A 21,066-nucleotide genomic window follows, 5' to 3' on the forward strand; every position below is an offset into this window, starting at 1 on the left:
AAATTATTATTTTCCAATGACGAATTACATTTTGCTATTGTTTTACCGATATATATTATAATAATATTAATATTAAGCCTATACAGTATATTCAATATTAATCAGTGAAATTATGTCATCGGGAAAAAAGAACGTTCTTAAAATTAGTTTCAAAAAAACAATATAGCCCCCTCTCTTGTTCGCCAAAACGAATCGTCAGCTGCTGTTGTTTTTGTTGTGAAAAACTAGACAGCCTGAGAATTTTGATACAAATTTGTAATATGTAAAATTAACTTTAAAAGAAGTATTCACAATATGTAATTATCTACAACCATAATTTATAATGTCTTTATCGTCACCGAGGAGGTCTTCAAAAGTGGGGACTGTTGTGGTTCGCCCACAACCTGCAAGGTACGAAATAACAATTACCTCACCCAACCGAGTAGGCTAGGCTAGACTTGTTCTTTGATAATCAAAGTTTAGTAGGGCTGTATGATGGATTGTATCCCGGATTGTATCAGCTATTGCATGTCCTATAGCCTAGGCCCTAGTCAGTTAAACTATATACCTGGGCCTAGGATAGTTTCAGTTACGCCTACTAATATTGCTAAAAGGTTGCTTCTTAGAAAAGTGAAAACTAATATAGGCCTAATACAAAACTAATTAAAGATTGAAAATGATTGTTTATTATTAATATTAATTATTATAATTTATTTAGGCCTAGCCTACTAGGCCTAACGTACCTACCTAACCTAGTTAGAGGCCTATATAAATTAAACTGATGAAGGGCTAGTGTTGCCCGAAAGCTCTGCTAACTTTTCTTGCTGTTTTACTTTATCGTTTTGATTTAGCTTTTCGCTTTTTTTTTTGTTTCTCCATTGAGATCCAGCCACTGATACCCACAGCATTGTCATTTTTTCAGTAATTTGCCTTTGGATTTAAAGATATACACATATATACTAGGCCTAGGCGGCCCTAGCTAGCATATTCTATATTTAATTGATATTGAATATAAAAAATATAAAATGTTTTTGTTGAATTGTTGCCATTTGGATTTAATTTTACATAAATATTCATGTAAAAATTGGATTGAAAAAAAAAAAATTTTTACCTGAAAAAAACTTTTAAATTAAATTGACTTGATGGAATTCAATGGGTTTTATTTTTGGTTGAATTTAACTGTTTATTGTTTTTCTGTGATTGACTTTATCAAAACTTTTCAATTTTTTTTTATTAATCTTAATATTTCATGTTTTTGGGGGACAATACATCTTTAATTTACAGTATTACCCATGCTCACAAAATTGACTTTAAAAAAAAAATAATTATAGCATTTAATTTTTAATAAATTACTTGTACCTACATGATTCATTAACTTAACTATTTCAGTAACTATTTATTTTCAGCGATAAATCATACATGTCCAGTGTTGTTGACTTTTTACAAGATGCATACTCTGGTGGTCAGAAGACTGATGATAAAGAGAAAATTCTCTGGGTTAGATTTGAAACACTAGAAACAAATGGTACGAGTGCTATAATTAAAATAATTAGTCAATTTATCAAGTGTCATCATCCTCATAGATTAATTATAAAATTGTTTCTATTTAATAATTATTATGTACAATAATGTTTATTTTATTGTTTTGCATTATGTTTTAGATCTTGTTATAATGAACACAAAGCCCTGACCATGGATTGTTTCCATTTATTATACAACAATTTATTACAATTTTATTTGCAATTTAATCCTTATTAATTTATAGATCTGCAAGGCTACTGTAGCAATTGCATACTTGACAACGATCAGTCAGTTGTACTTCTTATCATAGGCTATTCCAATGGCGTCCAAATATGGAGTTTATCTGTAAGACTACTAAGTTATTTTATTTTTATCATTAAATAGTGTGTTTATTGGTCATTTTGATTATTTTTTTTATGTACAGTAGTAATACTATAATTCTATTTAATGTTACAATTTCCTTTTTTTTATACTGGTATTCTATTCTAATTTTGAAATAGGAAATGTTTTTCAAATGTACCCATATTATTCCCATATCCAATAACTCAAATCTTACAGAATGTTTGACTGTGGTTTTTTTTCCAACATTTCAGGAGAGTGGTGAAGCCCATGAACTACTTTCCCTACGCCAAGGCCCAATTAGGATACTTAGAGTTTTGCCAAACCCATCTGGTAAACAAGAAAGCAATCAAATTGAGAAAAGACCATTTATTGCAGTTTGTGATGCTACTGGGTTTGTTCATTCATCATTTTCTAATATTGCAATTATAATAAATGGCACAGTTAATATAAAAGATCTCAAAACATTGACTGCCAGATTGTTCAGCATTTTTTCGCTATATAAAATTGAACATTATTATTAAAACTATAAAAGCTATCATAGATTTTATAAGAACCATATGAATATGCATGCAAATGTATTTTGTTTAACTTCTCAGTTCTGCTCAGCCATTTTGTTCAGTTTCCATGCAATCACTAAAGACGGGAGAACAAGTACACAGTGTATCATTCCAATCTCCAGTGTGCGATATTATTTGTAACAAAAGGTACATTTATTTCCATATCACTTGTAGATTGTACATAAGGGTGTGCATACATAACTCATCTATATATAGGTGGTGGGGTCAGGGGGGGGGGGAAGAGGTCAAAATGTGGTAATTATTGACTGTTCTTTTTGAAATTTGTGAGTAAATTTAATACACTTATATAAAGTAATTACTGTAGCAACAATAGCTACACAAAGCACAAACATTTAACTGTATTATTCATAACAGTATGTTACTTTGTGTATTATTCCTACTTAGTATATGCAATTGTGTTCAACATAATTTCATCCAATCAATTTAAAATTGAATTGTCAACATTTTATTAAGCTCTGTCTACACTATCAAACTTTATGTGACAAAAAAAGATGTGCCCATATATGGACATGATGATGTTATACCACTACCGTATTTGGACATACCACTACCGTATTTGGACATATCACACTTGTTTTTAAAGAATTTGGATAAAATAACTTGTTCTTATATACAGAGTTGTCATTGTATCACTACAAGAAAAGGTTGCTGCATTTGATGCTGTAACTTTCAAGAAGCGATTCTGTATCACAACGTGCTATCCCAGTGGACCACCCAATTTGAACCCCTTAGCACTCTCATCAAGGTGGCTAGCATATTCTGATAGGAGGCTGATATCTAGGCATCAATCTGGTGGTGGCATTTGTAATGATGGTGTTTATTCATACACAGCAACTGTTATACATGCTGCTAAGGTAACTACCACTCCTCCTCTAAAATCTAAATCAAATCAATCAAAATCAATTTATTCCTTAAAAATAGAGAGAAGCCCTTGATCAATGTTAGGACCAATGAATGTGCTTTAAACAGTCCTGGCTTTCTTGATGTCAATTTATTCCATAAAGCTAAGGTTATGTACAAATAATTATGTCATGAAAAAGTTATGGAAATAAAAAAACTCAAAATAAGCAAAGCTTTTAAGCCCAGACCCTTAAAAAACCAATAGGTAATACAGTCCTGGTCTCATAAAATACTAATTGATTTGATGAATATTGCTATTAAAAAAAATAATTAAGAGACGTTTATAACTTTTTAATTTAATGACAAAACATATCGATACTATTAAACTTTAATAGATACCATTATTTTATTATTTTTCCAGACAATAACTAAAGGCATATCAATGTTTAGTGAGACTGTAGGTAAATTAGCAAGTACTAAGTTGTCAAATTCCCCACCAAGAACAAATGCTAACAATGAGAAAGTTACCGATGAACGTGGACCAAATTCTTCGATTAAAAACTTAATTCCTGGAGTTGTCACCATCATTGATGCCAACACAGTAACAGATGAGGTAATAAAATAAATACTTATTTGTATAAATTGGTATAAAACATTGGTTTTTGTGGTATTTTTTGAGCAGGAAAAAAATGGTTGTATACCATTGCTTTCTAATGGTGAAAAATAGTGGCTACTGTTTGTGTTTTTATGTTTGATCATGTAGAAATAAATTGACTTCTTTTTACATGGTTTGATGTATAGCTTAAAAGACTTCTTTTTCCAGTTTCTGGTATAGATTTTCATTTTTTTGATAGAGCAGGAAAGATGGTTGTATACCATTGTATATTGTAACTGCTGTTTCTGTTTGATGTATTGCTATATGATATATAATATCTAATTATTATTTCTTTTTCCAGTTCAACTTGACGAGTGACACGAGTGAAGAAGGTTTAATAGCCCATTTCCCTGCCCATCACAATCACCCAATTTCAGCATTAGAATTTGACCAAAGTGGCACGTTACTATTCACAGCAGATAAGCTGGGTCATGACTTTAACATATTTAAAGTGATGAGTCATCCATGTGGTTCTAGTCTTGGGTCAGTACATCATTTGTATGTACTGCATCGAGGAGACACAACTGCTAAGGTATGTGAAAACAAAAGATGAGCATCTTAATTTTAAGATAACTTTATTTCGTCCACAGAACAAGTGGAAATAATGCCGCTTGTCTCATACAATGATAAAACATAACGGAAAACATTATTTTCAACATTTTATTACCAGCATTATGACTTATTTTCCCATACAACCAATTCTAATTAGAGAATGAATTGTCTGGCATGAATATGTTGCATATAACAGTAGGTTATTGATTTAATAATAAACCCATATTTCTTTGAGGTCAAAGGTTAATTCTAGTACTTCCAGTATACTTATACTAACTCATATTTAGCCTAATGTATGTTGTTATTTTCCTTAACAATGTGTTTTAGGTGCAAGATGTATGTTTTACTAATGACAGTCGGTGGATATGCATCAGTACAATGCGTGAAACAACACATGTTTTCCCAATTACACCATATGGAGGATCTGTGGGGATAAGGACGCACACAGCTCCAAAAATAGTTAACAAAGAAAGTCGATTTCACAAGAGTGCTGGCTTAGAAGAAATTCAAACATCAGATAAGAGATCTATATCCAGTCTTTCAAATAGTCCCACTTCACAAGGTTTGGAGTCTTTTTTCATTAATTTTTACTTATTCAAATTCAAATTTTTTATTGCAACAAAGTAAACATTGTTGAAGTTACAATATTAAAATCAATAAATTATTAAAAATACAAGTTCACATATAAAAATGAAATTAAAATATATAAAGTATTATAATAAAATGTTATTTAAAAATATAAAACAAGCAAATCATGTGTTTAAGTTACAAAAAAATAAATAAATATACAGTAAATACACTATCACTACAGAAATAAATGTTTTTTCTTTAATTGTTAATTGTAATTAAATTGCTTATACAGTATTTATTATTTCATCTTCTAACAGGATTCCATAGCCAAGAGTCTGTGCCAAGTCTCACCCATAACAATGCCCTAAATGCTAATCTAGGAAATCCCCGTTTACCTCCATTCCCACACCCTGTAGTTGTACTCCCTCATGCCCAGATCAAGCAGCCAACGACCCTAGCAGGTATGACATCCACTTCTAGCCGTCCACACAGTGCTGGTAATGCAGGCACTTCAAATGGTGACTTTATGGGAGTCTGTGCCTGTTTCTCACCATGTAAAGGTTTATATCCTAGTAGCCCTAAACTTGCTGGAGAAAAAACAGGTATGTGAGATATCATTCTCTAAGAGCCAAAAATTCACTGTTGGTTTTAATTTGAAATTAAGATTTAAAGATTGTACATTGCATTGTATTGCATTAATAGCTAAACTACAGTAACTCCATTTGTGTTATTTGTCCTTTTGTAATAACTTCATATATTTTGCTTGATTAGAATATGGAAAGTTAACTTTTTTTGGATAAGGCACATCCATAGCCAATTTGATGTTTAATTGATATTTCATTCACAGAACCTGTTAAACCATCGATAGTTGAGTCATTGTACATAATGGGTCACTATGGCCTGTTGGTAGAATATCATCTGGATCCACATTCATCAAATAATACAACAAATAAAAAACCTGATGACCTACCATTAGAGCTCCACACTACTGCACATGCTCAGTGGCATCTTCAAAGGTTAGAGCAATATGTTTATTTTTCTAGGTATAAAGTAAACAATGAAAATTGTATAATCTTATAAGATTTACGGCTTTTACTAAAAAAAAAAATCCACTTTTTTTAGAGGTAGCTTTTGGCCAGAATTAAAGCCGCCTATAATGGCTACTTCAAACCAATTGGACTCAACACCATCAGGTAAATAATTACTTAGCACAAACATGTTACTAAAGGTAATAGCACACCTTGCCTGTTGCATCATGTGTTTTGTAGCACATTTCAAATATTGCATAGTTCTTTGATTCAAATGTGTCTAATAGTAATAATAGTTTACCATTAATGTAATGTTTTTTGCACATGGTATTACAATTTAAATAATGGAAACAAATCAAATTCTTTTAAAGGTTCAATTAGTAGTGATGGAAAAAGTTTGTTTGGAAGCCAGACCACCTCTAGTAACAGTGTTTCGGATGAGTTTAGCGACCAATGGCTGGAGGAGGTAGAGATGGCAACACATGCTGGGCCTCATCGACGTCTCTGGATGGGACCCCAATTTCACTTTAAGCCAGTCACACAGTCAAGTAGTACGACGGTGCTGGCCTCGCATTCCCCAGCACTACTTTCACAAAGCCAAGATTCCTCTGAGACAGCCCTAGAAAATGATGATGACATTTATGATTTGCAATCAATAAAGTGAGTTTTTTGTAAAAAATGTGACCAATTAATAAGTACCTATTTGATGCAGCATCCAGACCTGAGAATTAAATAGAAAATCTGAAAACAAATTTGAAATTACTGTATAGTTTTCAGACAAACTATCTAAAAAAAAAATCTAAGACTAGAGGTTGGGAACTATGATAAAAACTGAGATTTGAACACATTTCTAAAAAAAAATATTAGTTTTTTATAGGCAAATGTAATTGTTAATGTTTATGATGTGCTAATAGTATATCATCATTTAGTTTGCAGCCTCCTTGTTCTCAGCCAATTCCAACTCCATGTAACAGCCTAATAATGTATCATAATTTAGTTTGCAGCCACCTAGATCTCAGCCAATGCCAACTCCATGTAACAGCAAAGAGAACACTGTTGATGACTGCCTTACAGATGAAATGAGTTCACTACCAACATTCATTGAATACGGCTCAGGTTTGTATCTACATGCTTCTGGATATTAGTAGTGGTCAATTGTTAAAACAAATGGAACATAATGCCTTATACTATTTTAGATAATAAAAATAATTTATAAAGCGCACATATCCACTAAAAGTGCTTAAGGCGCTAGATGATAATTTTTACTTCTTATTTCATTTGAACCTGACACAAACATAGTGGTGTCATTCCTCATGAAATGACAGGTAGACCTCACATTTATTCATTCGTCATGAAATGACAGGTAGACCTCACATTTATTCATTCGTCATGAAATGACAGGTAGACCTCACATTTATTCATTCGTCATGAAATGACAGGTAGACCTCACATTTATTCATTCGTCATGAAATGACAGGTAGACCTCACATTTATTCATTTGTCATGAAATGACAGGTAGACTTCACATTTATTCATTCGTCATGAAATGACAGGTAGACCTCACATTTATTCATTTGTCATGAAATGACAGGTAGACCTCACATTTATTCATTCATCATGAAATGACAGGTAGACCTCACATTTATTCATTCCTCATGAAATAACAGGTAGACCTCATTTATTCATTCCTCATGAAATGACAGGTAGACCTCACATTTATTCATTCGTCATGAAATGACAGGTAGACCTCACATTTATTCATTCCTCATGAAATAACAGGTAGACCTCACATTTATTCATTCCTCATGAAATGACAGGTAGACCTCACATTTATTCATTCGTCATGAAATGACAGGTAGACCTCACATTTATTCATTCGTCATGAAATGACAGGTAGACCTCACATTTATTCATTCCTCATGAAATAACAGGTAGACCTCACATTTATTCATTCCTCATGAAATGACAGGTAGACCTCACATTTATTCATTCCTCATGAAATGACAGGTAGACCTCACATTTATTCATTCCTCATGAAATGACAGGTAGACCTCACATTTATTCTCGTTATATAATGTTTATTACCTTTTTTTAATTTAGGAAAATTTGATCAAATGCCAAATCTACTTGAAGTTAGTTGTAGTAGTAGGTTCCCTGAAGCCCCGGAGGATGCTCTGAAGCACAACTTAGCAGAGGCAATGGTAGAAAGTGAACAGTCAAGTAGAAGAGGTGAGTAATTAACATTGTTGGTATGTGATGGTCTTTTGATACCATGGCCATAGCCAGCATGATGCAGTAATTTTCACCACCCACCGCAATTCTCCGGCACATTTCGTCATATTTTAAAACCTTCGGGTTTGGTTTTTTTTTAAAATATTATTTTATTCATTTAAGACCAAGAGCAATAATTACCGCCATTTACAGGTTTGATACATAAAACAATGCAAAAACAAGTAACAATAAAACATACATTGTTAATGAACTTGCCATTCACTTTTCATTTTGAGTAAACAATTGCAGTTACTAGCCATTTTTCTTGCTTTTTTTGTACAGAAATGCACGCACAGTTTGAAGTGAATGATCAACTTGACTCCAGCTCTAGTTCAAGTGAAATCAACCCAAACTCATTTGAAGCAACCAATCCAGCACAGACGTTTGAGCATGTTTTAGTTTTCCCAGCAAGCAGCTCGCCAGATTCCTGCTGACCGACTGCAAACAACTTTTTAAAAATTACTTTTTAGTTAATATTTTTCCTACAAGTTTTAATAAAATTGAATTTTCAGACTGGCTTCTTTAACATACACCGAACACTTTACATAAATTTTCACCACTCCTTCCCAATTGAATAACAATAATGTGAAAACATAAATTGTCTGTGTGTTGATTATTTTTAAAAATGTATTTTTTGCCCAATTAACTAGAATTTGCTGATGTATGTACATTTTTTAATGTAGTCTTTAGAAGATAAATACTGATGCACTAATTCTCACTGTGTCTCTGTCATTGATAGAAAATAAGCATTGTATGGCTGCTAAGACGTGACAAAATGAAGCTTAATTCATTAGTAAATGCTATATATAATATAAATTATATAAAATTAACTTTGTACACTTAACCTGTATATAAGCATCATCAAATGTTTTATTGTATATGTTATGCGCGATTTGAACGATTTGCGCAATTTGAAATTGCGCAAAAAAATCCTTGCGCAATTTGAAATTGCGCAAAGAATTCTTGCGCAATTTTAAATTGCGCAAGAATTTTTTTGCGCAATTTCAAATTGCGCAATCAACTTGCGCAATTTCAAATTGCGCAAGAAAATCTTTGCGCAATTTTAAATTGCGCTGCACAATTTGTAAATTGCGCAAGATAGTTCTTGCGCAATATGACACCTTTGCGCAATTTGAAAACGAACTGTAAATTTTCCCATACATGGCTAGGCTAGGCCTAGGCAGAGGAGTTTAAAATTTAGTATTTTATTATATAAATAAGACCATTTCAATGAAGATAATGTTTAATACTCACTTTTTAAGTTTTTAATATTAGTTTAAGCTAGGCCATGTAACCTAGTCAGTATCAGTAGTCCAGACCCTAGCTAGGCTAGAGTAGTATAGCCGGCCGCCCGCGCCGCGCCCGCCTGGTGGAACACCACCGCTTCGTTTTCCTTCGTCGGTTCTTCGACGGTATGCTAACTTATAACAATATTTGCACTACTAAAAATAAGGAAATGCGATATTTATCTTTAATTTTGAATCATTCTTAGAAATTACTATAAAAATATGGGTGTGCATGATTTCACAATCTGTCGAAAAACCTTGCGCAATTTGCAGATTACTTGCGCAATTTAATACGTTGCTTGCGCAATTTGAAACACATGTTTCAATTCAAATTGCGCAAGGATTTTTTTTGCGCAATTTCAAATTGCGCAAATCGTTCAAATCGCGCATAACATATACATTTTAGCAACATTACAATTTGTAGAAAGACTAATGATTTTAATTCAAATGAATTGTAAAATAAATTGTTCAGTTGTCATGTATAATAATTATTAAAAGTATAAGTATATGATTCAAACTGACTATAAATTAATTTACCAATGTCATATTTATTAAACTGGAAATGTTTTTTCTCAGGCATTTTTTAACTATGCATATAAAGTACAATTATTTTCTAGAGTAATATTGATTTAATTTATTTCATAATCAGTCTAATTAAACTGAGTTTAACTTGTCTAATTCAAGTTTGTGAATATAAAGTTACCAAATAAATAACACCTCTATTAACATTGATAGTGTATGAATTTGTTATAAGAACTGGTGAGGAGGTTTTAAGAAAATGCAGTTTTGATGATTTTGTTTGTTTTTTTTCCATATTGCCAAAGCAGGCAAAATTAAGCGACCTCTCAATTGGCTGTTCGTCTTATTATTATTTTCTATCGTCATTCTGATTGGCTGACTGTTGACAGTAATTGGCACACACAGCTAATTATATAAAACGTAATAAGTAATACGCAAACATTATTTATAATATTAATATTAATATGTTGTCTAAAATATATATATTTGAAAATATTTTCTAATTTGAGAATAAATGTTTACAAGTGACGGTTTCCAAATTTGAAAATCCAAGTAACCAAGAAGCCGGTGGAAGAGGCTCTACACTCACAATAACAAACTTGAACTTTGACCCTGGATACAAGTCGCTGTTGTTGTTTTGGAGATGAAGTAAAAATATGTAATTTAATAAGTAATTAGGCTAGGCCTAGTTAAAAAAAGTAATACTGTACTAGCCTAATAATAGTTTTAGGTTAGCCTCTCTAGCCTAGCCGGCTTGTTTTAGAAGCTGGTACTCTTCTAGTAGGCCAGGCTAGGTAGTTTAGCTAGCGGAGCTCAGCCCACAGACAGGGGCAGGGCCAGGGGGCCATGATGTCTATCCGTCTGAGCTGCTTATTTGCTAAAAACTGCTAGCTAGGTGGTAGGGCCTAGGCCTGACTGAGAGCCTGCTGCTGAGTGAGTGAGGACCTAGATTCTAGTTGAGGTTATTACCTATGGGCCTATGGGCTAGTAGTAGGCCCGGATAATAACCTACTGGGGGGGGGGGGGGGGTTTTGAGGTAGAAGAAAAGAGAAGAGTGCAGCAGAACTTCCTCATCAGTCAGTAAATATTTAAATAATAATGTTGGATCGATCCATAGTGTTTAATAAGTCACTTTTTTTTCAGCACGTAAACAAACCCGAAATAATAATAAAATGCATATACATTCATTGCTAAATTTGTAAAATATGAGCAACCAAGGCAGTAGCAAAGATACACCGGCTGCACAACCTCCTGCTCCAACAAGAAGATCATCATTTTATAGCAATGATTCTAAAAACGTGTCAAGTAGAAGGGGACGGCCACAGCAGGGTGTGGTGAGCATTATTTAGATTTTTTTTCAATTTATGAAAAACTAATTTAGGTACCTACCGTAACTTATATTTTTTGTGCATTTATGTGTGTGTATATAATATTATTATATTGTATATCTATTTATTATGTACTAATAATTGTCAATCTTCAAGAAGAATTTCTGTTGTTATTTTATGATGGTGATAAACAAATAAAGCATTTCAGTATTCAGTATTACAAAATATATAATCAAAACATTTAAATTTAAAGACAGATATCACATAGCATACACGTATTTTTTGGTACCAAACAAATGTTAGTACTGTTGTAGTACCAAACTATTTTTTTCTCGTAAACTTTACTAGGCATCTTATAAGCCATTGTCCTCACTTGTACATTCTGGACCTACGACTTCCAGGCCTGCAACTGTCACACGAGAGCGACCACCATTAATAGCTAGCACTGGTCCTGATCTGGATGCTATCAAAGAAAGTGAAGATGACATCATGTCTGTGATGACTGAGGTATATATTGTAACTTTGTTTACATTGAGGTGAAATTTCAGAGATTGTGAAAGTAGAGTAAGTAAGTAAGTTTTACTATGTGAGAGATTGTTTGTTAATATTCTTATTATTGTTATTTGTTCCCTATATCCACCATACTTTATTTATTTAGAATTTTGAATTATGTTGACTAGTATTAAAAAATCTGGAATTCTACATACATTTTTTTTAATACCTAAATTAATTATTAATTTAATATATTATTAAATACTTTTGTTCCCCCAGCTTACAGGAAATCTTCCAGTACCTAGATACAAGTTTGAGGCTCCTAAGGATCATGAAGCAGCACGCATCATGGATATAATCAGTGAATACTTAGACGAAACACAAGTTGAAAGCAAGGTGTTGGGCATTTGTCAGAGTGTACTTGAGAAGCCTCAACTCCCGTACAATCCTTACCCTGAGATGATATCAAGACTACGCTGTTTTGCTGAGAGGTATGGATGATACTGTCAATCCCTAAATATATTAATGGAGCTGTGGCTTATTGCTTAACATGCTTGCCTTCTAATCCTAAAATCCAGAGTTTTAACTCACAAATTTGTTTACCCCATTACTTATCCCATTTAGTTTATCAATCCTGTAATTGGTAAGTTTCTGGCTGTTGTATGTATAAAATAAAATGTTTTTTTACAATTTATGCAAGAATTTCAGTGCAACCAGCTATTGTTGTTGTATACTGTATATCATTCTTGTTGAACCCAACAGTGACAAATGAAATATTTAAAACTAAGATTTTTTTCAAACAAAATGCTAATCAATGGTAGTTTTGGAAAATTGAAAAATGTAAAATAATCTATCCCTTGTTTTAATGATTCTCTGGTGAAAGTAATGATTTGTATTTGTTCTTTTTTAAACCTTATAATGTTTCATTTTTGCATTATAGATTATGTTTCATTGTTGCATTATAGATTATGTTTCTATCTTTTTTGCAATTGATAAATTGAATAAATAAGTGTTTATTTTGATTTGATAATTTGTGTACAGGTTTCACATGTTTAGAAAGGATATAAAATCATTGAAATCGCAGCTAGAGAATGCTTTGATTCCAACCAGCATCCCAAGTATATTTGGTGTTGAAGGATGTGATAATGCATGGGGATTAAAGGACATAGTACATGTTGTTAATCCAACTGCATTGAAAGCTTATGATTGGCTGCTTACTAACCACATTCCACATAAGATTGATTTTGAAGACAATCAGTATAGTTTTAATGTAAGTGTTCACTAAATTTATGAAATGATAGTATAAACTCTTCTTCCATTTAGGAGCAAATTTCATAGTTGAAGGCTACTGCTCCACGGGCTATAGCTGTTTCACTTTTTTTGGTGTTTTTTTTTGCATAGAGTGTGTGGTGTATACAACACTAAATAATATTTATGTACAAACAATCTCTTGTCTTCACTCTACCACTTTGAATTTTATGTGAAAGCCTGATTTTGATAGGAAATCTGTTCACCCTCAACATAGAGGTGTTCACCCTCAACATAGAGGTGTTCACCCTCAACATAGAGGTGTTCACCCTCAACATAGAGTGGAACCGTTCTCTTTTTATGTGAAAGCCTGATTTTGATAGGAAATCTGTTCACCCTCAACATAGAGGTGTTCACCCTCAACATAGAGGTGTTCACCCTCAACATAGAGGTGTTCACCCTCAACATAGAGGTGTTCACCCTCAACATAGAGGTGTTCACCTTCAACATAGAGGTGTTCACCCTCAACATAGAGGTGTTCACCCTCAACATAGAGGTGTTCACCCTCAACATAGAGGTGTTCACCCTCAACATAGAGGTGTTCACTCTCAACATAGAGGTGTTCACCCTCAACATAGAATGAAACCTTTCTCTTTTTTGCCTTTACATTTTATTCATTCATTTTATTATCCACATTATGTTCTTTGTTTAACTTTTAATCAGAAAAATGTATTATAATGTTATGATATTGACTTACAATACATGTAGTAATAATTTATTAAAAATGTTATTTCAAAGTTATCAATTGACAACTATGTAATGTACTCTTAATTGTTCTACATTTTTAGGGTCAAGTGTTAATTGCATTGATTGCGCCATGTATATTTCAAAGCACTTTATACAAAGAGGTTCCATCTTTCACTGTTCGTCTCAATTATGTCTTGTATGGACAAAATGCTTCTATGGTAAGATAAAAAAGGATGAGTTTAATATATTAAAAATATACTTAAAATATATAACTTAAGCTATAAATCTTACATGTTAATACAGAAGGTACAATTTATTTTTGTTTTGTTTAGAGCACCCGAATAATGGTTGACCAGGTTGTAAGGCAAGTAAACATTCTAACGTCGCCAGATTCACCCCATGTTTTTCTGAGTAAGTTTACAAAGATTATTTAAGTAAGTGCCAAATTTTATAGCTGATTATTCTCTGCAATGCCTATTTCAATAGTAAATTCTCTCCTATTGTAAAATGTTTAATAAAGTGTGTTCATGTTATATTAGGAGCTTTGTTATCATCCAGCCTAAAAGGATCAGAAGTGACTGAATGGACGTTCCAACAAGAGAAATTTACTAATGCTGTCTTGGAAACTTTCACAAACAAGTCTGTTGTTTCACTAGAGGTACAAAATAGAATCAGTTTGTTTATTTTTTTAGTTGGATGTTATAAAATGTAACTTCATATCTCAGATAAGCTGTCTTGTTATTATAATGATAATGTAATACTTTTAGCAATATTGTAGACATGACATCATGGACAAAGTCTTCAATAAAACCGGACTGGTTCTGCCAGATCAGTCCTAGAAAAGCTATTTTATTGGTCAATTATCCTTATTTAGACGGTTTTTGTGGTACAATTTCTGTCTAATGAAATTTTTTTTTTTAAACTACAGGGTATTTTCCTTGTGGATCCTTACCAAAGAAAGTATCTTCAAGGAAAAATAGAATTTAATTTTCATTTTGTGGAATCCACAAGTGGTGGTAAAGAAAGGTTAGTTTTTATGCCCTATTATTATTATTTTATAAAAATGTTATCTGTTAACAGCTGCCATTTTGTTTCGAGTTTGTTTTTTAATGTTTAAATATTCAAATGAAACAAAGTAAGTTGGAATTTCTTTTTTAACATGATGACAACAACAAACAACACAATGAAAGTAACATTTTCTTGTTTTGAATTTAACAGATTGAAAAGTTACGAGGCTATACCATATAAAACGTTGTTTGAGGGAATATTTTGGAAGAAGGCTGATGCAGAGGCCTACTATTCTTTGTTTGACTATCCTCAGATGGAATCACCAACTCATTTGCCAGTCACGAAAAAGACAGGAAAAACAAAGAACAAACAAGGAACCGATGAAGTCCCTAAAGCAAAGGTTACAGGGATTACTGTACACATCAAAGACACTTTTAGGTAATTTAGTTGTCCATTAGTATTTCTTAAAGTTTTTAAAATCATGAACTTCGTAAAAAACTGCTGCAGGTGGTTTTGGTGACAATTATAGACTAGTTATTAAAATCATGAGTACAATGTATATTATTTTGGAGCCAATAAGCATGGCTGGTTCTTTTGGTCCTTTTTTTATTTATTTATTTATTTGTTTTCAATAATTTGTCAGTTTGTATTTATGTTAACACTATATATCCAGGATATTATGCATTTATTTAATTCCTTTAAAATAATTTAGTTACTTTACATTTTCTTTTCATTTGCAGGCAAAAGCAGCAACAAAGTATAGCTTCATTGTATGAGGTACCAGATGTGTATAAAGTTAGTCATCACACTTTACTTTCTGGCTTGATTGACAGGTGAATAGCTTTTGTTATTGTAGTACTGTTACAGAGGGATTGGCCGAGCGTTTAAGACAGAGGAAGGGTTCTAGGCTCACTTGCTCTATGGTTCTGGTGGTAGAACGAGTCTTCTAGGATAATGACTATAAACTGTATATCCAGTGTACACATCTAGTACTGTTACTGTATAATGACATAACACTAAATAACTACCATGTTTCATGATTTTCAGGAAATATCTAATTAGGCCCTTAGTAACCAATGCTCACTCTCCCATCTGGAGGATGACAAAGTCGGGCAAAGCTTTCTGTAAAAAAGTAAAACAATTTGTCCCCCAAAAGTTTTTAGAATAGAAGGATATAGATAACAATTTTGTAAATGTGCCCAATTTTGTGTAGTAGAATATATATCTTGGTTAATTAAAATGGTTTTTTGTTTTTTAGAGGAAAATCAAATTCAGATTTGCTATTGGAAGTGTGTCAGTTGCATCAGAGTACTTCTGCTCAACTTTACAATTGTATACAATATAATGACGTTATTCAAGATATCATCAATTCAGCACCTGCTCTCAGCCATGTTAGTTTTACCAACAATTGTTCATGCTTTTAAAAGCCAACTCAGATAGTGTTGCACGATGAGGCCCAACAAGTCGTCTCATCCGGAGAAAATTTTGTTTAATCACATGGCAACCTAAAATCTACGCCCGACGCTATCTCAAGATGACCCGTCTCGTCAGGATTCAACTCAGACAGCACCAACGAGTCAAGACGTTTTATCGGGCCTCATCGTACGATGCTGTCTGAGTTGGCCTTAACCATACTTTGTAACAATTAGTATAGATAATAATACCACAAGAGGCCAAATCACAATTTGTATTAAAAATATCAGATATATTTGTTTCCATACCGTTTTGTAGGTTAATTATTGCCAATGTGAATTCAAGAATTTACTTGAATTTTGAATTTTACCACAAAAACATCGATATTTTTCAGAAACATGGTTTTTTATTGGATGTTATTGAAAGGTTGTTTGAAGATTATCAAAAAAAGCTGTTGCCACTTTTGGACAATTCCTTGTAAGACTTTATGTTATTCAGCATACACACATTTAACATTATACTTTATGTTATTCAGCATACACACATTTAACATTATACTTTATGTTATTCAGCATACACACATTTAACATTATACTTTATGTTATTCAGCATACACACATTTAACATTATAAATTATTATTTCCTAATTATAATTTAATAGTTTAATTTATCATAGTATTTAAATGTTTTGTTATTTTAAAATTCAACTTAATAATGTAAGGTTTTAATTCATAGTTTTGCCAGGTCATCGGATATTCAGACAAGCCATAAGTTACTTTGTCAAATAACAAATAAATGCAAGCAGTTACTTACTGAGGACAAGTTTTTACCAAAGCCTGTAAGTTAACATACAACTACTACAGTATACTATCCTCAGTACTGTTATGAATATTATGACAGTGTCAAATCTACAAATCATTTTCTACTTCTTTGTCTAGTTTTTAATGGCGTTGGTTCAGATGAATGCTCATACTACTGTGTTGTTCTACAAGCTTGTTGAGGATGCTTTACCTCTCTGTCCAAAGTTTAAGGTAAAATTCATAGAAACTATCGTAAGAAGAACTTAAATTAAATTGGCCATTTAAGAGGTTTTTAAGGAAGTGTAAAATAGAGCATTGAAGCTTAATGACTGAATAGGCATCATACACAATTAGAAATAATAATAATAGGTTAAAAACATAAAATTGTAATTATGAACACTGTAGTATGTTACATAGAATTAGCATTTAAAAGAGGAGAAGAAGCAGTTAAAACACAATTTAAAAGATTAAAACAGAGTTCATTTAGTTGCGATTTCCTGCAGGAGTTTTATGGTCACTGTAAAGAAGCATTTCCTGATGATGTGCCCCGACCACAAACAAGAAAGATGCAGAATACGGGAAAGGACTTGTCTAAGAAAAAGGTACTGAATCTATTAAACATTTGTTGTTTACATCACTAAAACTTGCCATTAGTGACATGTTGTTTAAAAAACTCTATTTTTTACATTTTTGCATGTTCTTGTGAGGTGTATTTCATGGAATGACCCCTCAACGTCATCTTTATCAAAATTGGCATGTTTACCAGATGATTACGGTAGTTCGTAAAGCTCTTCGATCTTGAGAATGTTACAGAATGTTAAATCAGGGAAAAGTTAAATGTTACCTTGTTAAATATTACCAGTGTACAATTTTTGTGAATGTACTATTTTGCACTTGAAAAACCCAGAACATGTTTTTATCTCAAGTTTAGAATTAGCTTCTAATGTTAGAATGTTAATGCATCATTTTACATGTATTTTAATGTTAAATATATGTTAACCATGTTTAATGATTTTACTAAATGCTTATTTTGTTTAGTCCAAAAAGGTTCTGTATGTAGCAGATGAAATTCTCACTCATGGTAATGAGATTAAAGATTTTATACAGCAAGACTATTTGAGTTAGTGAATAATTGTTATTTAACACTTAACTGTAAGCCTACAATCTAGTTTAAATGTTTATACAATCAAAACAGGTTTTATTCTAAAAGTATGACACGTTTCTGTCAATTGTTTTGTGTATTTAAATGTACAATGTTAATACTAGTTTATGGAGAACATTATAAAATGTAATTTTTCAGGCATATTTATCAAAAGTAATCTTATTGTTTTATTTTAGTTATTAATGTTGAAGAGGTTATTGAATCCAGTAACAGACCAAAGATAATGGCCATAGAGGGTGCTCTTATGCAGGTAAGAATTAAACAAGTTAAATTATGTTGTAAAAGATTGGCTTCAGGCTACATAGACCAAAGCAAAGCCCAACATAGTTGATGTGTAATTAATTGATTGATATATAAGTGTAAGAAACTGATTGAAGAGATTTTGACAATTTTTTAAGGTTTGCATGAACAATTTTAATTGTGTGTGAAAGTACAACATACTTACTCCAATAAAATATACACTTACATGTTTTGAGTATGTACTTAAATTGATTTGTGAAGTTTCATTTTATAATGTTTCATTGTAGTATTTGATTGACACAAAACTTGATGAGGTGTGGAACATCTTTTTAAAAGGACTTTTGTTTAATGATCATTTGCCACCTAACCCATATCCACAACTGGTTACGCTCTTTACACAGGCTGGTTTCAGGTATAGTTAACTATCTTAGTCATCAATCACCATGTGCACTTTAAAGAATTTAGTACAGAACATCTTTCGAGACGAGGATACTAGTGCATCACAGCCACTGATGATAACTGGGATACTTGGAGACCAGTGTTTGATTGAAGAGTTCGCCCACTATAAATAAAATGTTTCAATATTCATTTCTAATCTTCACAAATACAAATGAAAATACAGTAGTAAAATGTTGTTCAAATTGTAATGTTAATAAAAGACACCAAAAGTGAAATACACAATAAAAAGCGAAAAAAAAACTATTTCCGTTGGGAGTCCTGAAATTACCTGACACAAACAGCAATATCAACTTCATCATTTAAATCATTGTTTACTTGATACTGTAGCTAGATTGCTTGTAAGTTATTTTATACTTGCAGAATGAGATTTAAAGGTGATAGTGATGAGAAAGTTTTAAAACGAATTTTGCACCACAAAGCCAAGATACATAATCAAAAGAAGTTCATTTACACAATCCCAACTAGCAATGTGTTTGGTCATCTAAGTGCCATCTGTGTTCTAAACACAGAAACGTTTGATAAAGTGCGAGCTGTTGCACAATTGTTTAAGAGGAAAGAATATGATGAACGTAGAGGACAGCTTCAGGTAAAGGCTTTTAAATTAAACAGTAAAGCTCTGTCTGTTTTATTTTTAATGTGTAACTGAAAAAATAATCTTATTTTCTTATATAGGTGTCCTTGAACATGGCGATAACCAAAATGGCTGCCTTTTATGGAATAATGATGCCATATTTGAACATGTTATGCTTGAGTGAGTTCTGTTATATTCGAGGACCAATGGGGAGTCACCATGAAAGTATTCTTCTCTACACCAAAATGAGTAAGATTTATTGAGGTTTTGCATCAACATTTGGCCATTTTTTAAAACCTGTAGAATGAAAAAACTTGAAAACTACTAATATTCTACTGTTCGTTTTATTTCATTATTGAAGTTATGGAGGATATTCAAAATATAAGAAGTCAAAAAAAGGTAGTAGTAATTGGATTGAATGTAAATGAAACACAAATTAGCGCCCAAGACATCGTAAAGAATCCTGACTATCTACAATCAAAGCTGGTAACTGCCATTGAAAATAAACAACCCATCACTTTGCAGGTACTGTACATTGCTTACTTCTTTTCTACAGCGCCATGAGCAATGAATGTTGGAATGGCGCTATATAAATCGAACGATTGATTGATTGATTGGTTGATTTTTATGGCTAGTGTTTCATAATAAATATAAGTGGTATGAAGAGAAACGTGCCATGTGCTATTTTTATCTTCTGTGTGTGCCAACAATTAAAAAAACATGTTTTCACCCTCATCATTACCATTTTATTTATTCAGGTTTTTTCTTGTAGATTTGTAAGGTTTTGGGTTGGAGAATTTTGTCAATCAGAAAACAGTATTGTTTGTGTTATGTATTTGTTGATGGAACAAAAGACAGGTATGTATGTCATCTTTATCAACCTAAGTTGTTTCTAGGTGTATTTCGTGGAATAAATCTTCATCTTTATGATGGTCTTTAAATTTATTCAAAAGAAAATGTGGCTTGTATAACTGCCATCTGTCAAAACAATTACAAGGTTAAAATGCAAGATTAAGTCATGGAGAGGTATGGTGATGATTTTGGTCGAAATGTTGAATTGAAGAAGTAGTAGTTTAGAAAAATGATAAATTTATTTTAAAGTTATCTGTATATTTGTTTGTAGACAAGAGGCATATTTTCCTACAACACCTGAAAAACTGTATTGCAATCTGTTTCTAACTGCAAATGAGGTAAGATTCTGATCATGAGTAAAATCTTGACAGTATTACACCTCTTTCACATCATATAGTAAAACGATTTCGATCCAAGTCGGCCCTAAACCGTCTCGGCCAAAGTCAAGTCGGCCCAAAGTCAAGTCGGCCCCAAGTCAACTCGGCCTCAAGTCAACTCGGCCTCAAGTCAACTTGGCCTCACGTCAACTCGGCCAAAAAATAATCGGTCAACTCGGCCCCATTAAAGTATGGAACTCAAAAAGTGCAAATGAAGGGGATTGTTAA

The 21,066-nt window shown here is 32.3% G+C and overlaps 3 protein-coding genes across 3 annotated transcripts in view; all 3 read left to right on the forward strand.

The window, feature by feature from the left end:
- The first annotated feature begins 133 nt into the window (after positions 1 to 133).
- Positions 134 to 9,229, forward strand: LOC140045555 (BCAS3 microtubule associated cell migration factor-like). Its single transcript, XM_072090518.1, has 16 exons — positions 134 to 390; positions 1,386 to 1,504; positions 1,745 to 1,845; positions 2,094 to 2,233; positions 2,439 to 2,546; positions 3,037 to 3,274; positions 3,682 to 3,873; positions 4,217 to 4,447; positions 4,795 to 5,029; positions 5,355 to 5,639; positions 5,885 to 6,053; positions 6,160 to 6,230; positions 6,437 to 6,725; positions 7,063 to 7,181; positions 8,166 to 8,294; positions 8,619 to 9,229. The coding sequence occupies exons 1-16, from the start codon at positions 323 to 325 to the stop codon at positions 8,768 to 8,770; spliced, it is 2,646 nt and encodes an 881-aa protein (XP_071946619.1). The 5' UTR covers positions 134 to 322; the 3' UTR covers positions 8,771 to 9,229.
- The window catches only part of LOC140045556 (large ribosomal subunit protein eL6-like), a 21,775-nt gene continuing 8,607 nt past the window's right edge, over positions 7,899 to 21,066 (forward strand). The window contains exon 1 of the mRNA XM_072090520.1: positions 7,899 to 7,945. Coding sequence (XP_071946621.1) covers positions 7,914 to 7,945 — 32 coding nt within the window. The 5' untranslated portion in view covers positions 7,899 to 7,913. The remainder of the gene's footprint in view (positions 7,946 to 21,066) is intronic.
- The window catches only part of LOC140043373 (uncharacterized), a 12,076-nt gene continuing 2,968 nt past the window's right edge, over positions 11,959 to 21,066 (forward strand). The window contains exons 1-22 of the mRNA XM_072087873.1: positions 11,959 to 11,976; positions 12,241 to 12,452; positions 13,003 to 13,231; positions 14,058 to 14,174; positions 14,289 to 14,367; positions 14,496 to 14,614; positions 14,885 to 14,982; positions 15,175 to 15,402; positions 15,705 to 15,797; positions 16,223 to 16,355; positions 16,772 to 16,854; positions 17,113 to 17,215; positions 17,316 to 17,408; positions 17,681 to 17,779; positions 18,216 to 18,297; positions 18,516 to 18,589; positions 18,867 to 18,991; positions 19,399 to 19,624; positions 19,711 to 19,858; positions 19,971 to 20,134; positions 20,382 to 20,467; positions 20,733 to 20,799. Of these exons, the coding sequence (XP_071943974.1) occupies positions 11,959 to 11,976; positions 12,241 to 12,452; positions 13,003 to 13,231; positions 14,058 to 14,174; positions 14,289 to 14,367; positions 14,496 to 14,614; positions 14,885 to 14,982; positions 15,175 to 15,402; positions 15,705 to 15,797; positions 16,223 to 16,355; positions 16,772 to 16,854; positions 17,113 to 17,215; positions 17,316 to 17,408; positions 17,681 to 17,779; positions 18,216 to 18,297; positions 18,516 to 18,589; positions 18,867 to 18,991; positions 19,399 to 19,624; positions 19,711 to 19,858; positions 19,971 to 20,134; positions 20,382 to 20,467; positions 20,733 to 20,799 (2,676 nt within the window). The remainder of the gene's footprint in view (positions 11,977 to 12,240; positions 12,453 to 13,002; positions 13,232 to 14,057; positions 14,175 to 14,288; positions 14,368 to 14,495; positions 14,615 to 14,884; positions 14,983 to 15,174; positions 15,403 to 15,704; positions 15,798 to 16,222; positions 16,356 to 16,771; positions 16,855 to 17,112; positions 17,216 to 17,315; positions 17,409 to 17,680; positions 17,780 to 18,215; positions 18,298 to 18,515; positions 18,590 to 18,866; positions 18,992 to 19,398; positions 19,625 to 19,710; positions 19,859 to 19,970; positions 20,135 to 20,381; positions 20,468 to 20,732; positions 20,800 to 21,066) is intronic.

The sequence above is a fragment of the Antedon mediterranea genome, chromosome 3 (assembly GCF_964355755.1).
Source record: "Antedon mediterranea chromosome 3, ecAntMedi1.1, whole genome shotgun sequence".
In the NCBI taxonomy this organism is placed as follows: Eukaryota; Metazoa; Echinodermata; class Crinoidea; order Comatulida; family Antedonidae; genus Antedon; species Antedon mediterranea.

Excerpts from the sequence above, each read along its gene's own strand:
- LOC140045555 (XM_072090518.1), top strand. The coding sequence starts at position 323 with ATGTCTTTATCGTCACCGAGGAGGTCTTCAAAAGTGGGGACTGTTGTG. Across the intron at positions 1,505-1,744 it reads TGAAACACTAGAAACAAATG|ATCTGCAAGGCTACTGTAGC; the intron begins GTACGAGTGCTA and ends ATTAATTTATAG. Across the intron at positions 1,846-2,093 it reads TCCAAATATGGAGTTTATCT|GAGAGTGGTGAAGCCCATGA; the intron begins GTAAGACTACTA and ends CCAACATTTCAG.